This window comes from Plecotus auritus, assembly GCF_963455305.1.
Source record: "Plecotus auritus genome assembly, chromosome: 5".
NCBI lineage: Eukaryota > Metazoa > Chordata > Mammalia > Chiroptera > Vespertilionidae > Plecotus > Plecotus auritus.
In genome coordinates, this window is record NC_137776.1 from 179,979,093 (window position 1) to 179,996,924 (window position 17,832).

A 17,832-nucleotide genomic window follows, 5' to 3' on the forward strand; every position below is an offset into this window, starting at 1 on the left:
CAGTGATCTGTTTGCGCTAAAACTACAACTCCCAGGATCCTTAGCGCCAAGTCGCTTCCTGTCTCAGAGGCCCCAGGCGTTGGATTCTGGTGGACCTGAAGAGCATGTGCAACATAGCATGATGGGAAATAGTTTCTGGGAGCAAGAACTGGCAGGAGCCTCTCTAGGCAGCACGACCCAGGAGGGTGTGCGGGCACAAAGCTGGCACCGAGAGAACAGGCCTTGACCAGGAAGAGAGCGCGGAGATTTCTAGGGAATTAGAGGCTAGAGGGGCTGGAAGGCAATCGCGCATGACCGGAAGTGATGCTGTTTACGCGTGTGCTCTGGCGGGAGAAGAGGACCTGGCGTTTGGCTGGACCTGAAGCCTCAGTTCCTCAGTTCGAGCCCGCACCCGGTTACCTGCCTGCGACATTTTCCCGCCGTGTTTTTTTTTGAGATCGAGTCGTTGGCTGCGCCTCGGGCTCCCTAGCCGAGGCCTTGCTGTGGCTGGGAGACAGTGAAAGACCCGGCTGGACAGCCCCCACCGGAGTTCCCGGAGCCCAGCACCGCAGGCTCAGCCCCGGCCTCGAGGGAAGGCCGGAGAGAGGAATCCACGGTCAGAGCAGGCCTGCAGAGCGGGGCTGGCGCCCAGAGAACTGCTGGAAGGCGGTGTCGTTTGGTGATACCCAAATGCTGGAGAAAGGTGAGTGGGTCGAGGGAACGGTTTGCAGATCCAGCCTCTGTCCTAGCTTGCTCACTATTGCTGCTGTGCGACGCGGCCCCGAGCCCTGCGGTTGTCCTTTCCACTTAGGGACGATCTTTTAATAAAGAATTCTGAGGTCGCCCTGACTGGTTTGGCTCAGTGGATAGAGTGTCAGCCTGTGGACTCAAGGGTCCCAGGTTCGATTCCGGTCAAGGGCATGTACCTTGGTTGTGGGCACGTCCCCAGTAGGAGGTGTGCAGGAGGCGGCTGATCGATGTTTCTCTCTCATCGATGTTTCTAACTTTCTATCCCTCTCCCTTTCTCTCTGTAAAAAATCAATAAAAAATATATAAAAATGTGAGGTCAAAAAAGTTTGAGGAGCTCAGTCCTGGATAATCTGATTATCCAACCCCTCACCCCTGGGGCATACTCAGGGTCTCCTCCATTGCTTCTGATCTTCCAGCTCTTGTAGCAGCCAAGGGTCCTCGGAACAGGAGCCTATTGACTCTACCTGAAATGAGGGCGGGTTGAACCCAGCTGGTTGTAAAGTTGTGGAAGGTACTGGGGATTTGGAATCAGAAATCCTGTTTAACCTGTGTTTATTTAGGAAAGGGCAAAATAGCATTGAGTACCTCGTTTACCAGTAAGAACTGTAAGCATCAAATAAAATAGCACTTTTAACGCCTTGCAGAACAGAACAAATGTGCATTTAACTTAATCTTAACCACCGAGGCTTTGCCATCCTCCCCTAAATCTGCAAGGAGCCCCTGTGTTGGTCAATAACTCTTCAAGTCCAATTTGACAACCAGCATTTCGTGTTGTCTTCCCCAGAGACCTGAGAACGCAAGCAGCAGGTTATCATCCTCTCCAAAGAGAAAAATAAGATACAGTGGAGTTAGGTAAAACTCAGTAACTTAAGGTCTATACTAAGACCGGTATCCAGACCTTTTTATTTCTTTTTCTGAGGACTATACTACCTCTTCTATTTTTTTAATTGAGGTAAAATTCACATACTATAATATTCACTTTTAAAGTATACAATTCAGTGGCTTTTAGTATATTTGCAAAGTTGCAAAACCATCACCACCACTATTTAGTTCTGAAACATTTCATCACCCTAAAAAGAAACCCATACCCATTAACCACTCCTTTTTTCCCCTTCTCTAGTCCCTGGCAACCACTAATCTATTTCTTGTCTGTATGGATTTGCCCATTTTGGACATTTCATAAAAATAGAATCATACAATATGTGTCTGATTTCTGTCACTTAAGGTAATTTTGTAACATGAATGAATGTATCTCATTCCTTTTTATGGCTGAATAATATTCCATTATATGGATGTATCACATTTTATCTGTCCCTGGGCTGATGGATGTTGGGTGGTTTCCAGTTTGGGCTATTATGAATAACTAGAGGCCCAGTGCATGGATTTGTGCACATTGAAAGGAAATTAATTAAAAGGTGGCTGGCGGGGTGCCATGGGCCTGACATACCTTGGAGCCAACCTCCCGGGGTCCCTCCCCGGCTGGCTACACCTGGGTTGGCAACACAGTTCAAAGGACATCTGCAGAGTGGGGTCCCTCCAGCAGGTGGGGTCCCTCGGCCTGGCCTGCAGGGATAGGGCCAAAACAGGCTCTCCGACATCCCGAGGGGTCCCAGATTGCAAGAGGGCGATTCTTGGGTGACGCACTCCGGAATCAGGCTCCCTCCTCTCTGGTTCTGGGTGTATCACCCGGGAACCACAGCTGCCAAGTCACCACAGCTTGGCAGCTCCTGTGTTGAGCATCTGCCCTCTGGTGGTCATTGTGTGTCATAGGTACTGGTCGGACGGTTGCTTAGGCTTTTATGTATATAGATAATACTGTGAACATGTGTGCAAAAGTTTTTGTGTGGACACGTTTTCATTACTCTCAGGTGTATGCCTGGAAAACGGATTGCTGTGTGGTATAACTTTCTAAGGAACTGCCAAACTTTTCCACTGTGGCTACACCATTTTACATTCCCAGTAGCAATGTATGAATGTTCCAATTTCTCTACATCAACACTTGTTTTCCACCTGTAAATTTCAGCCATCTAGTGTGTGAAGTGGTACATTATGGTTTGATATGCATTTCTCCAATGATTAGTTATGTTGAGCATCTTTTTTTAAAAAAACATATTTTATTGATTTTTTACAGAGAGGAAGGAAGAGGGATAGAGAGTTAGAAACATCGATGAGAGAGAAACATCGATCAGCTGCCTCCTGCACATCTCCTACTGGGGATGTGCCCGCAACCAAGGTACATGCCCTTGACCGGAATCGAACCTGGGACCTTTCAGTCTGCAGGCCAATGCTCTATCCACTGAGCCAAACCAGTTAGGGATTGAGCATCTTTTCATGTACTTTTTGGCTATTAGTATCTCTCTCCCTTGGAGAAATATACAAATCCTCTACTCATTTTGAAATTGGGTTATCTTTTTTTGGGGAGGGGGGGTATCTTTTTGTTGTTTATAAATTCTTTATATATTCTGGATATTGGACGCTTAAATTTATGATTTTGCACATATTTTTCCCCATTCTGTGATTATCTTTTGACTTTTTTAATATATATTTTTATTGATTTCAGAGAGGAAGGGAGAGAGATAGAAACATCAATGATGAGACTCATTGATCTGCTGCCTCCTGCACGCCCCACACTGGGGATCAAGCCCACAACCCAGGCATGTGCACTTGACTGGAATTGAACCTGGGACCCTTCAGTCCACAGGCCAAACCAGCTAGGGCTCTTTTGACATTTTTTTATAGTGTCCTTTGAAGCACAGTTTTTAATTTTGATGAAATCCAATTTTTTGTTGTTGTTGCTTGTGCTTTTTGGTGCCATATCTAAGAAACTATATTTCCTTCTGGGAGTTTTAGCTTTTACATTAGTTCTTTGGTCCATTTTGAGTTCATTAGCAATACAAGGTAGGGGTCTAACGTCATTCTTTTATTGATTTTCAGAGAGGGCGGAACATCCATTTGTTGTTCCACTTATTTATGCATTCATTGGTTGGTTCTTGTATGTGCCCTGACTGGGAATCAAACTTTCAACCTTGGCGTATAGAGACGACGCTCTAGCCAGCAGTCCCCAACTCGTGGTCCGCGAGGTCCAAAAGGCTGGTGCCGGCTGCTCCAACCAACCGAGCTCCTCAGTCAGAGCCTCTGCATTTTTATGTGGATGTCCAGTTGCCCCAGCACCATGTTTTGAAAAGAATAATTTCCCCATTTAATTTCTTAGTACTCTTGAAAATCAATTGTTTATAAAATGTGCTTATTTCTGGACTCAGTTCTTTTCTATTTATGTTTATGTCTGCCCTTGTACCAGTACAGCAATATTTTGATTGTTTTTGTATAAAGTTTTGTTATTGCAAACGAGTCCTTCAACTTAGTTCATTTTCCAGATTGACTGTTCTGGGTCTCTTGCATTTCCATAAAATTTTAGATTCGTTTTCTGTAAAAAAGCCAGCTAGGATTTTGGTAGGGATCGCACCAACTTAACAAGGGTAGTTTTTAGTGTACATGCCTACACTTCCTGTTTTTACTACTAGGCATTTCATTCTTTTAATACTCTTGTAAATGGAATTGCTTTAAATTTCATTTTTTGATTGTTCATTGCTAATACCTAGAAATACATCTGGAGAAATAGCTATTCACATCTTTTGCCCACTTTAAAGAGGTTGTCCCTTTACATTCATCTTGTATCCTGCAACCTTGAACTTATCTTTGATAGCTTATGGATTCCTGAAGACTTTATGTATACAAAAATCATGAAGTTTTAATTCCTTTCCAATCTGGATACCTTTTTCTTTTCCCTTGCCTAAGTGGCCTGACTAGAACTTCCAGTAAAATACTGAATGGAAGTGGCAAGGCAGACATCTTATGGGAAAAGCATCTCAAATGCAATTAAGTTCTCTTCTGTTCCTAGTTTATCATAAAATGGGTCATATTTTGTAAAATGTTCTTTTTGGTTTTGAGAGGATCATGTGGGGTTTTTTCTTTGTATTAATATGGTATATTATGTAGACTGACTGAGGTCCCCCGTCAAGCCCTGCCGGGTGGGGAGGCATGGCCTCAGGTCCCCTGGCCTGGTGCTGGGGCAGGGATCTCGGCCTGAGGTCCCCTGTCAAGCCCTGCTGGGTGAGGGATTCAGCCCGAGGTCCCGTCAAGCCCCACAGGGGCAGGGGAGGGCATAGCCTCAGGTCCCTGCTGATTGCTTGTTAAGGCTCCTTATGGGAACTTGGCCTCAGCTGTGGGGGCAGCCATCTTTGTGATGGAGTGATGGTCAATTAGCATATTCCCTCTTAGATAGAATTTCTCAGTAACCCTACAGGTCAGGTGAGTGGAATGATATATTAAAAACATTGAAGAAAACTACCAGCCAAGACTATATCCAACAAAATTATCCATGATTAGTAAAGATATAATACATATTATGTAATGGAATATTATTCGGCCCTGAAAAATGAAACCTAGCTATTTGCAACAATATTAATGGACCTTTTCTAAAAAGTATTACATTCAGTGAAAAAAGTCAGACAAAGGAAGACAAATATCATTTGATTTCATATATACATGGAATCTTAAAAAATGAACAAAATGAAACAGAGCACAAGCTCAGGTTTAGAGGGGAGGAAGGTCAGTGTTCGGCAGGAAAAGGGAATTAAGGAGTACAAACTTTCAGGATCCCCTATCATCCCACCACACAAAAGTAAACATTCAGTCTTCATATCACAAAATTCAGTAATTATGTAACTTTACATATTCCTTTTTTCACTCAACAGTATGTTTCTATCACTGCATATTCTTTAAAGCAAGGTTTTTATAACTTGTATTATAAAATACTGTTATTGGAGAACATTAGAAAAATACAGATAAGCACTAGGAAACAAAAATTGTCCAATCCCACAACCCAAAGACAATACAGCTTATACTCGCATATCTTCCCAGCACCTTTCTACAAAAGGAATTATAGTGCAGATTTCAAACATGACTTGCAATTGCTAAGTGTCCCTTGGTTGGCTGTGCTATGGTCATCCCCTCATTATTCAACATTTAGATGTTTGCTTTTCATTTGACAGCTCTGTATTCTCAATGGTTCCTTAGGATAAACTCAGAATTCTGATATCAAGATTTGCAAGACTCTTGGCACATGCAACCATATTGTTTTCCAGAAAGGTTCCAATTTATGCAGCCCCACCAGTGTATGAGATATCCTAGTGCTAAATTCTTACCAATGCTAGGATTACATTGTTTAAAATCTTAATTTTAAAAAGTGAAAAAATTCATGTTGCTGCATTGTTATCAGCTTTTTGTTTTTGTTTTTTTTTGTGTGTGTTTTTTTTTTTTTTTGAGGAAGAGAGAGGGGAAGATAAAACCATCAATGTGAGAGAAGCACATCAATTGGTTGCCTCCTGCACAAGCCCTGATCAGGGCCTGGGCGGGGAGGAGCCTGCAACCGAGATTTGCGCCCTTGGACGAGAATCGGGACCCTTTGGTCCTCAGGTCAATACTATCCACTGAGCCAAACCAGCTAGGGCTCTTATCAGCTTTTTAAACCAGATAAGCAGAGTGCCCAAAACCGCACTGAGAACTGTGAGACTAGGACAACTTGAGACTACTACCTACCTAGTAGTATTTGGCAAAAACAGACCATGAGCAGAAAGAAAAATCACATCTGAGTTAGAGGATTAGGGTAAACTCATCCCTTGGCAGTTAAAGAAATGGGAGGCTCTTCCTGCATCTTTACCTGATGGATCGTGGACACATCCCCCTGCAATTCCTTGAGGAGCTGCTGGGGGACAGCATGGCACTCGAGGCTGAACAGGTCCAGAGAATGAACCAGCACACCCACCTGAGTTGGGACATGGAGCAGCTGTCAGAAGACGCCAGCCGTATCCTAGAGTTGGGAAAAGAAAACCAGACCCTCCAGGGCACAGTCGAGGAGTTGTGGGGTGCCTCCGTGGCCCTGCAGGAATGCAGCGTCAAGTGCATGGAGCTGTAGGAGGAGAACCAGCAGCTCTGGATGCAGATAGAAAACTTGGAGATGCAACTCCAGAAGGAAAAAGACAACAGTCAGCACTTGGAGACCATCAGTAAAGTGCAGAACCAGGCCCTCATGGATGAGCACAGCTGCTACAAGACCCTGCTGCGTCGCTCCCTGGAAATGGAGAGCAAAGCATTCAGGCGTAGGGAGCAGGACCAGCTCCAACATGAGGCAGCACTGCGGGAGCTGAGGAAGGAGCTGCAGGAGCTGAACACTGAGAGGGAGGCTCTGAAGCAGGCACAGGAGGCGAATGCCCTGGCCACCTAAGAGAAGGAGAAGCTTCCACAGGAGGTAGACAGAGTCAGCTTCTGGAATCAGCTGATGAAGGGGGAGCAAAAGGAGCTACTCATGCAGAGCAAAGAGATGCAAACCTCCCTGGAGATCCTGCAGCGGGAATTGAGGCTCTTGCAGGTGCCGTACGAAGGGGCGAAGGAGGACCTGCAGAGCATGGAAATCTCACTGAAGAAGCTGAGCAGCCAGTGTGAGGTGCTCTCCCGTGAGAACTTTGAAGAGGAAAATCATAACCTCAGAAGGCAGATTCAGAGGTTGGCCAAGAAGAACAGGCAGCTTCTAAAATAATGTAGAAAAAGTAAATTTCTTATCAATAGTAAAAGAAGAGGAGGAAACAGTCATGGATTCCTGCGAGTCCCAGGTTCCTGTTCCTAAGGAGAAAAAGTGGTGGATTCGAGCCAGAGCCTTCATCAAATGTAAAAACAACGGTTCTAGAGAACCAGCGAAGCCGAACCCAGACAGCCCTCCCAGGCCACTGGAGGCCACCCCATCATGCTCATTCTGGGTGGAAGAGCAAGAGGCCCCCAGTGGGCCACCTCCAAAAGGTTATCTGGGGATAACCATTTAGCCGCTTGGTGCTAAAAGAACAAAAGGAAGAACAAAGACAACCCTCCAGCGGCTGGCCCAGCATTGTTGAAATGCTTTCAGTCCTCGTCTTCCTTGAATATCTCACCCCCTTCTAAATAGGCTCTCCCTTTTCCAGACACTGGACAATCCTTTCCTGTTACCAGTGCCTCCACCAAATACCCTTCCTCATTTATGAAAAACAAAAAAATCCAGAAAGAAAACACCGTCTTCAAATCAGTTAAACTTGAAAAGGGGTGAAAATTCAGTGTTAAAGTGTGTGCTCATTTTTTGGAACTCTACATTGTTCCACTGGGAGTCATTCTCTTCCACCCGTGTCTCATCTGTGTGTACATTTGGGGGTAGTTGGGTGCCCTATATTTATGTTCAAAAGGCAGTCACTCTTTTCCTACGAGAGTTGACCGTTTCGACTGTGTGCACATTTTTTGGACCACCCTATGTTTATATTCCATAGGGAGTCATTCAATTTCATCAGTCTATATTCCATAAGGAGTCATTCAATTTCATCAGAAGTCTATATTCCATAAGGAGTCATTCAATTTCATCAGAAGTCTGACCTCTGTGTACCTTTCTTGGGGGACACTCTGTTTATAGGGAGTCATTTGTTTGCATCGGGAGTCTCACCTGCTGCTGTGTGTGTTTGGCTGGGTTCTTGACACATTGTTTCCTCTTGCTACTAAGGGTGCTCATTGTGGGAGCACTAAACCTAAACCTGGTGCTTTGGGGTCTATAAAGAATTTCTCTGCTTGAGCTAAAATACTGAGAAAGCAATGTTAACATGGTCCATTTTCTGAGTGCATTGATTTGTGTACTAAATAGCCATTGATTCTGGAACACAAGGACAGGTTTGTAAATAAAATGAGATGTTAAATTTATTTTTTTTAAAAAAGGGGGAGGCTAATGTGAGCTAATGTCCCTGAGAAGCCATCTTGGTCATTATTCGGTTTAGAACAGAAACATAAACCACTAATGTTCTGGGTGAAAAGAAGTGAAGCATCAAACCTGTCTGCATTCGAGTTCAGCCAAACTCCTCCAGCCTTTTGTATTTTAGTTTTATTCTACCAAAGGAACTTTTTAAATTGCCTTTCTAAATCTTTTTCAGACTGGAAGACTGTATCTGAAGAATCTGAGCAAGACTTTTCTGAAGAACCATTCCAAAACACAAGGGTAGAGATACCCCCTGGGGAATCAGATCATAGGAACTGTGGACAGGGGAAGAGCTTCCATCTGCGACCAGTCCTTTCCCCACAACAGAGAGTTCCTAAAGAAGTGAGACCCCATAAATGTGAAATACAAATGAAGAGCCTCAGGAGGAATTCAGACATAATTCAGTCTCACAGAGCAAAACCATACACACGTAATGACTGTGGCAAAGCCTTCAGTTACTGCTCTTCCCTTTCACAGCATCAGAAGAGCCACACTGGATGCGTACAGAAAAGGATGGAGGATTCGGAACCAGAACGGAAGCGGGCTCGTACTGACGAGGCAACTGCCTCCCGAAGCCGTTCCGAGGCGGAGGAAGAGGATGACGAAGACTATGTGCCCTACATGCCACTGCAACAGCGCCGACAGCTGCTGCTCCAGAAGCTGCTACAGCGAAGACGCAAGGGAGCTCCGGAGGAGCAGCAGCAGGACAGTGGCAGTGACCATCGGGGAGATGAGGACGACATCGCTCTGGGCCCTCAGTCCAATGTCAGCCTCCTGGATCAACACCAGCACCTCAAAGAGAAGGCTGAAGCCCGCAAGGAGTCTGCCAAGGAAAAGCAGCTGAAGGAAGAGGAGAAGATCCTGGAGAGTGTGGCTGAGGGCCGAGCCTTGATGTCAGTGAAGGAGATGGCCAAGGGAATCACATATGATGATCCAATCAAAACCAGTTGGACACCTCCCCGTTACGTCCTGAGTATGTCTGAAGAGCGGCACGAACGTGTACGGAAAAAATACCACATCCTGGTGGAAGGAGATGGTATTCCACCACCCATCAAGAGCTTCAAGGAAATGAAATTTCCTGCAGCCATACTGAGAGGCCTGAAGAAGAAAGGCATCCACCACCCAACACCTATTCAGATCCAGGGTATCCCCACCATTCTATCCGGCCGTGACATGATAGGCATCGCCTTCACGGGTTCAGGCAAGACGCTGGTGTTCACTTTGCCTGTCATCATGTTCTGCCTGGAACAAGAAAAGAGATTACCTTTCTCCAAGCGTGAAGGACCCTATGGACTCATTATCTGTCCCTCGCGAGAGCTGGCCCGGCAGACTCACGGCATCCTGGAGTATTACTGCCGTTTGCTGCAGGACAGCTCACCACTCCTGCGCTGCGCGCTCTGCATTGGGGGCATGTCTGTCAAAGAGCAGATGGAGACCATCCGACATGGTGTGCACATGATGGTGGCCACCCCTGGGCGCCTCATGGATCTGCTGCAAAAGAAGATGGTCAGCCTAGACGTCTGTCGCTACCTGGCCCTAGATGAGGCTGACCGCATGATTGACATGGGTTTCGAGGGTGACATCCGCACCATCTTCTCCTACTTCAAGGGCCAGCGACAGACCCTACTCTTCAGTGCCACCATGCCTAAGAAGATACAGAACTTTGCCAAGAGTGCCCTGGTGAAGCCTGTCACCATCAATGTGGGGCGTGCTGGGGCCGCCAGCCTAGATGTCATACAGGAGGTGGAATATGTGAAGGAGGAGGCCAAGATGGTGTATCTGCTCGAGTGCCTGCAGAAGACACCCCCGCCCGTGCTCATCTTTGCAGAGAAGAAAGCAGATGTGGATGCCATCCATGAGTACCTGCTGCTCAAGGGGGTCGAGGCCGTGGCCATCCATGGGGGCAAAGACCAGGAGGAACGGACCAAGGCCATCGAGGCATTCCGGGAGGGCAAGAAGGATGTTCTAGTGGCCACAGACGTAGCCTCCAAGGGCCTGGACTTCCCTGCCATCCAGCACGTCATCAATTATGACATGCCTGAGGAGATTGAGAACTACGTGCATAGAATAGGCCGCACTGGGCGCTCAGGAAACACAGGCATCGCCACCACCTTCATCAACAAGGCCTGCGATGAGTCAGTGCTGATGGACCTCAAAGCCCTGCTGCTGGAGGCCAAGCAGAAGGTGCCACCTGTGCTGCAAGTGCTGCACTGTGGGGATGAGTCCATGCTGGAGATCGGAGGAGAACGAGGCTGTGCTTTCTGCGGGGGCCTGGGCCATCGGATCACTGACTGCCCCAAACTTGAGGCCATGCAGACCAAACAGGTCAGCAACATCGGCCGCAAGGACTACCTGGCCCACAGCTCCATGGACTTCTAGCCGTCTGTCATCCCTCAGTCTCTGGGTTCCAGTTGCCTCCCACACACCAGACCCTGGACAAGAAGCCAGCATCCTCGGCCCAGCTGGCTTGGGCTAGGCTGGGCCTGGCTGCCTGCCCTCTGTGCCTCTGGAATTACTATTATTGCTCCCCTTTATCCCAGTTGCCATTAAAGCACAAGCCTCTCTAGCCTCAAAGAAGAGCCACACTGGGGAGAAGCCCTATGAGTGCAATGAATGTGGGAAGGCCTTCAGCGAGAGCTCCTCTCTTACTCCGCAGCAAAGGATTCACACCAGAGAAAAACCTTATAAATGCAGTGAGTGTGGGAGAGCCTTCAGCCAGAATGCAAACCTCACAAATCACCAACAAACTCCCAATGGAGAAAAGCCCTACAAATGCACTGAGTGTGAGAAAGCCTTCAGCGACTGTTCAGCATCAGAGAATTCACTGGAGAGAAACCCTACAAATGCAGCATCTGTGGGAAGGCCTTCCGTCACAGCGCCAACCTCCCAAACCACCAGAGGACTCACACAGGGGAGAAGCCCTACAAGTGCAGCGAGTGTGAGAAGACCTTCAGTTACCGTGCAGCATTTATACAGCACCAGAGGCTCCATACAGGAAACTTTACAAATGCAACACCTGTGGGAAGGCCTTCAGCCAGAGAGCCAACTCACAAACCACCAGAGGACACACACTGGAGAGAAACCCTACAATGCTGCGAGTGTGGGAAGGCCTTCAGCCCAAGTACAAATCTTATAACCCACCAAAAGACCCACACTCAGAAGCCATACAAATGTAACCAATGTGGGAAATTTCTCCGTGAGAGCTCAGCCCTCATTAGACATCATGCAATTCACACTGGAGAGAAGCCCTACGAATGCAATGTGTAGCAAAGCATTTAACCAGAGTTCATCCCTTAGCATCAGAGAATTCATATTGGTGTGAAACCCCACCAATGTAGTGTGGGAAGGCCTTCAGGTGTAGGTCAGCTTTCATTGGACACCAGAGCCTCCATGCTAGAGAGTAACTGCAAACATGACCAATGTGGATGGGGACCTGATGATTTGAAAGCCTCTGGAAACACACTTTTGTACCTTTAATAAAATGACTATTTCATGTGTAAGGTCTCTGGAGCTTTTCTCTCTTTAACATCATGTCTATATAACCCAACTCAAATTACTAGTTACCTATATTCAGTGGGCATAAGTGCTTTTTTGTGTACCAAGCACTTTTTTTATAAACCAAGAAACCTTGGTTTATAAATGTATGATCAAATCAATGGAAGACCTGGTTCCTACTTGAATGCTAGGTATTTCAGCAATCGTTATCCCTCGAGTAACTTGCAAAAAAAACCAAAAATTCTGGCCAGGAAAGAGCATTTCTCTATAATGGGGTCAAAGTATCTGATTTGAGGAAGTAAATTCAAGTAGGGAAGACTCTAGGGCCAACCATTTAATGCTACAATTTCATTGAGGATAGGTGATGAGGAATTCATGCCTTAATGCTAAATACATGAAAACCTACAGCCCTGGCTGCTTTGGCCCAGTGGATAGAGCGTCAGCCTGTGGCTGAAGGGTCCCAGGTTTGATTCCAGTCAGAGGCACATGCCGGGATTGTGGGTTCGATCCCCAGTGGGGGGTGTGCAGAAAGCCAGTCAATGATTCTCATCATCAATGTTTCTCTTTCTCCCTCTCCCTCTCCGAAATCAATAAAAATATATACATAAAAAACCTACATATACACAGGTGCAACTTAAGTAACACTGCTATACCCAATGTCCACTCTATGAACTGACCTAGTGCTTGTTTCAGCTGTTAAGTCTTGGAAAGATAGAAGCTATGGGTGTCTGGGGGCTAAGTTACTGAAATCTCTCCATAAGGCACACCCTCACAGGGAGGGACAATCTGAAGCAGCCATGCTCTCCCTGCGTCAGAGGCAGGTGGGTTATCCCTGCTTTCCCCACTGGAGGACAGTTCCCTTTGCTTTTCCACTTTGCACTGACCTGGGTCCTACTGCTGCCATTTACACCAACGGGTGTGATCTCATCTCAGCAGTTACAAACCACTGTGTGCTTTCCCTGGTTTTTGGTTAGGTATGTGTTTGACTTCATGGACAGATTTCCCAGTACTGGCTGCCTGCTATAAGGGAAGCTTGTGTCAACTATTCTCACCCCTTATTCTCCCCTCACCTTCCACTAAAGATAGTGTATTCTACAACCCTGAATGCACCTGGAGTGACTAAAAACCTACTAAAAGGCCTGTTGACAAAACTTCTTGGGTTATTCCCAAGTGGTGTTTCAAGCTACTCAAGTGTAGCTTACCTCAGTGCCCAGGTGGCCATCCATTGCATGTCTAATAAAGGAAAAGTGAGTGATAAGCTCTAACGGTGACTAGAAGAAACAGGGATGAAGAGGAAAAAGGTGAAAACAGATTATAATGTTACTGGCTTAAAGCCAAGAGAATGTTAGGACTAGGCTGTAGCTAAACTTTACAAGTATACTTGACCCTCACTTTCACATAAACTCAGATCAATCAAGGACACAGGTCAGGTTTCTTTGTTATCCAATCAGCTGACCCCAGCTGTGTGCTGGAATGGATATCGAAGACCTGAATTACAGGCCCTGGGCCCCAACCCACCAAATGATTGGGTCTAGGATGAAGAACTTCATCACCCAAGCAGTTAGGCTGCACTACAAGTTTTCCTGCTGGCCAAGAACTATTTCTTACGAAGAGCTCCAGGAATGTCTACAAAAACTGCTGAGATGTCTTTTCTAGATGTCTTTCATGAGAGCTGCTGCCAGAGGGCAGAAATCCGTTACTGGTAAGATAACGGATGCCCAGAATGGTGCTTCCCCAGGTTCCCCACTTGGTCCCACTAACCACTTGACTGACCACAAAGAACCTAGCTCCCCAAGGAGAAGGCCACATCAAAAAGTCCACTGTTGTCAAATGATCTTTAATCGAGTCCTTTTCCTTTGTAGTTCTTAACTCTGTAGGAAAGAAGAAAGAAATCCTATCAGTGATACAGAAAAGAAGTCTTCTCAACCCCACTGCTGACCAATTCTGAAACTCTCCAGCTTTCACCCTGATTTTAAACAAACCAAATACAGAAGTCACTTACAGCCGGACATTCCACTGTACCACTGTTGATATCATCTATGATGTCATGAGGGTGGCGGCCATCAACATTGCACCCCACAGATTGGGCAGTCCCCAGGATCTCTTTAATGGTTCCTATAATTAAAGAAAATGTGGCATTAGATGGGAAATGCCAGCCCCTCACAATCCTCAGACACCACTAGGAAAATCCATTTGAGTTCCACAACAGACAGTGTCATAATAAACACCCCCGACTCCCCTACTTGAGAGCTCTCATTTAGTTATGCAAGGCCTGAATGCCAAGTCTCCATGGGACCCTTGACACCCAGATTAAATACATCTGGCCCAAAATCACCATGATCAAGCCACGTTTTTCAAACCCCAAAAAGACTATACCCCAAATTTTGGGTCTTAAAGAATTAAGTTTCCTTTAAAATGGGAAAAAGCTACCACTCGGTGAATATGCCCCATATTACTAGGTGGTTCCATGTTGTCCTGCTCTTACCAGAGAGTTCTCTAGCTAAAGATCGGTGCCGCATCTGTCGGGCAATGCTGACAATCTCATCGAAAGTGATATTTCCACTGTGCTTAACTGCAGAAAAGAAGAAAACACAGCAAAAGCTTTGTCACAACCCAAAGCCAGAGCAGACCACATGTCCTCCCTCAGCCATTTCCTCGTTGTTCCCATGCTTTCGGCACAGAGTCATCCACATGAAGAATAACCCTGTTTCCTAAGCTGGGGGTTAGTTTTAGCTCACCACTGGAATGCACCAGCCAACAGGGAAGTGGTCAGGTGCAGTGGCGGGTGGCTAATGGCAAAATCAAATCTTTACCAATCTTAACGTGTGACTGTTTCAGAGATGAGAAGCGGCAAGCTTAAGTTACTGGGGTTAATCTATTCAGAGTGTCACCCAGCTGAGAAGTGCTCTCTTAATTCATCATTCTCAGTTGTTTCACCCTGAATGACACTTCATGATACTGCCTGGCTATAAAACAGCCTGCCATCAAATCTCTAGGTCTCGTTAAAAAGAAAGCATGCAGCCAAGTATCAGGCACTATGCAGACACCCCCACTCACAAACTACTCAGTGACAGAAAGGCCACTCACTGTTTTTTTGCTTCTTTCTGTCTCTTGGCGGTTCTTTGAGGGCTTTGATGATCAGGGCAGAGGCAGAAGGCACTACTTCAATCTGCAGAAGAGATTCTCAGTGAGTGAGCCCACCCCAACCTCCAATGAAGATGATATACTGCCACACAGCTTGGTTTCTTGGAGACCATGGGGCAGACACTGGACTTGTGGTCCATTCTCAAGGAATTTTCAAAATCCAAAACACGTCCTAGCCAGGGAGACATTAAGTGATTTGCCCAATGTCACACAGTGACAAGAGTTCCTATTTGAGCATGTCTGACCTTGCTCTCGAGGAAAGCTTTCCCCACACATAAAATGGCTCTCACCACTAATGGTAGGTGGCCATGTCAGCAAAACCTTCCACCCAGGAATCCCAGAGGGTAGCTACCCCTGCCCACCCTCAAACCAAGTACCTGGGCCTGTCTGTTCTGAATGGTCAGTTTCACTGTAATCCTCAGACCCTTCCAATCACCAGTTGCTTTGGCGATGTCATCACCAACCTTTTTTGGAGACTGTAGAAATAAAGGTTATGAAATCATATTGTACCTCAAGTTTAAGGGTCCTGAAAACCTATCCAGTCTTCCTCACTTGCCAATACCCCAAATCTTCCTTATGGAGCACACAGGAAACTGAACACACAACTGTACTTACCCAATCAAGGCAAGGCTCTCAGCATAGTATAAACTGGAAAAATTAAGCTAGGGGCGAGGTTTGTTCAGGGTTGTGAGCTGCAGGCCAAGGGCCATAATGGGGCAAAATTACCTACCTACCCTCTCAGAAGGACCTATGTGATAACGTAGGGAGAAAATTCTCACACTGATTACATTCAGATCATCTGGAGACCTTTCAAGGTGTCAGGCCAACCCAAGTCAATCTATGGGGATGGAGATCTGGGCATTTGCTACTTTAGAATTTCCTAGTGACCACTAGGAAACATGTCCCGTTAGTGCCAGCAGAGCTAAGGGCCAAGAACGGTATTAAGACACTGGTTAATGCGTGCATATGAGCATAACCAATGGACACAGACAATGGGGGAAGGGGGGGGGAGGCTGGAAGAGGACAATGGGGGAAAAGGGAACATATGTAATACTTTCAACAGTAAAGAATTAAAAAGAGAAGACACTGGTTAAGCAAGACCAAGGTGGGAGAACACTTGGGACAAGAGACCACTGTGCAAGGAACAAAGGTCTCATGATATTTGGGGAAATCCTACTTCAGTAAAATGAATTAAGGAAATAAGACAGGTCTTAAGTAAAGCTGGTCACATTAACCAGTCGGTTTGGAGAAGAGGAAACACAAGCTATTATAATGGTCACCCGAATCTTCACCCAACATCCCATTTAAGCCTCCAAACAGTGATATGCCCATCTCCCTCACTAGAAAACATAGGCTATGCCTTAACTGGTTTGGCTCAGCAGACAGAGTCAGCCTGTGGTCTAAAAAGTCCTGGGTTCCATTCAGGTCAAGGGCACGTGGCTGGGTTGTGGGCTCGATCCCCAGCATGGGGCGTGCAGGAGGCAGCCAATCAACGATTCTCTCTCATCACTGATGTTTCTCTCTAGCTTCCTGTCAGAAATCAATAAAAATAAAGAAAACATAGGCTAAAAGTCACTAAGCCATCTAACTTCAAAACCCTCACGTGGCCCTCCCAGCCTCTCCCTCAGGTACACTCACAGCGGCTAGGAGGCAGTAGAGAGTAAGTCACCGCTTCAAGGGACTGGGTTCTATGCTCATAGATAACCTTTCTAACGCGCCTACTGGCAATTTAGTGCACCAGAGTTCTACTCGGGGATAGAAATCGCCAGCGCCGATGGCACCTCAGGTACAGCTGTGTTTGACAAGGCAGAGCCTAACTGCTCCCAAGTAAGAAACGCCCCACCGCGACAATGACTTACCAGGCCCAGGGGGCCGATCTTGGGGGCCAGGGCAGACGTGGCACCCACTTCCCCACCGGTGCACCTCAGGTATACTGGGAGGAAAAAAACCGTTAAGTGCTTCAGCAGAGTCCCAGCCACAGCCCTCTCCACATCGCTCCGGGCTGCCCACGCCACATTTTGCCTCTTCTCCAAACAGAACCAAGAACCTCGGGGAAGAGCGAGGCGGGCCACCCCCTCCTTGGGCGTGGCCGGCTCCGCGCCACGAGGACCAGTGGCCTTGGGCTCGGCCACGGCTAACGAGGCCCACACCGGGCCGGCGTGGAGGCAGCCGACCCAGTCTACGGGGGAAAGCGCCGGAGACAAACCTTACCCTAAGGCGTGCGGGCTGCAACGCCGCCACAGGTGTTCCGGTCCTCCCTCCCCATTTGCACTTGGGGAAGCTGAGGCCCAGAAAGAGTAAGAGGCTTGGCTAGGGCTTCACGGCGCCCTGAACGCGGCACCGGAAAGGCCTCTAGTAGGCAGCAGCTTAAAAGCGCGACGCGGTAAAAGTAATTGCGGAGGGGCCGCAGGCCCGACGGGCTGCTGGGAAAAGGGATGCTTTCCCGCAGCCCCGGCCACACCTAAAACACGCACCGACTTTGATTTCGTTGGGGTCGAACTTCGGCGGCATGGTGGAGGCAGCTGGTGTCGGATGAACCCGGATTCGGGACGACCGAAGAAAGTTGCACCTGAGCCTCCTCCGAGCCGAAAGACCGGAAAGTCTTTCAGCTGCGCCGGATATAGCCCGGAAAGCGCAGCTCTCGC

At 47.0% G+C, this 17,832-nt stretch overlaps 2 protein-coding genes across 4 annotated transcripts; one reads left to right on the forward strand and one right to left on the reverse strand.

The window, feature by feature from the left end:
- Positions 1–113: 113 nt before the first annotated feature.
- LOC308247722 (putative ATP-dependent RNA helicase DDX41) lies at positions 114–12,048 on the forward strand. 3 transcript variants are annotated; one of them, XR_013960547.1, is made up of 3 exons: positions 125–682; positions 8,724–11,486; positions 11,648–12,048. XR_013960547.1 is itself a non-coding variant. In XM_080667183.1 (2 exons), exons 1-2 carry the CDS (start codon positions 670–672, stop codon positions 10,925–10,927), a joined length of 2,217 nt encoding a protein of 738 aa, XP_080523309.1. In that variant the 5' UTR covers positions 114–669; the 3' UTR covers positions 10,928–12,048. The 3 variants fall into 3 exon arrangements, 1 of the variants encoding a protein (XP_080523309.1); XM_080667183.1 differs by having other exon boundaries at positions 114–682; positions 8,724–12,048; XR_013960548.1 differs by lacking the exon at positions 125–682 and having other exon boundaries at positions 5,262–11,486.
- Positions 12,049–13,861: 1,813 nt separating this feature from the next.
- On the reverse strand, positions 13,862–17,815 carry RPL12 (ribosomal protein L12). Its single transcript, XM_080667189.1, has 7 exons — positions 17,662–17,815; positions 17,047–17,120; positions 15,565–15,663; positions 15,131–15,212; positions 14,529–14,615; positions 14,046–14,158; positions 13,862–13,914 (listed from the first exon to the last, which is right to left on the reverse strand). Exons 1-7 carry the CDS (start codon positions 17,696–17,698, stop codon positions 13,909–13,911), a joined length of 498 nt encoding a protein of 165 aa, XP_080523315.1. The 5' UTR covers positions 17,699–17,815; the 3' UTR covers positions 13,862–13,908.
- Between the last annotated feature and the right edge of the window lie 17 nt (positions 17,816–17,832).

What these genes read in the sequence shown, in the direction of transcription:
- RPL12 (XM_080667189.1), bottom strand. Translation starts at nt 17,698, where the DNA reads ATGCCGCCGAAGTTCGACCCCAACGAAATCAAAGTCG. An exon ending in TTCAGAACAGACAGGCCCAG is followed by an intron (nt 15,213 to 15,564) that starts GTACTTGGTTTG and finishes TCTCTTCTGCAG; the next exon opens with ATTGAAGTAGTGCCTTCTGC. An exon ending in TTTAGCTAGAGAACTCTCTG is followed by an intron (nt 14,159 to 14,528) that starts GTAAGAGCAGGA and finishes CTTTAATTATAG; the next exon opens with GAACCATTAAAGAGATCCTG.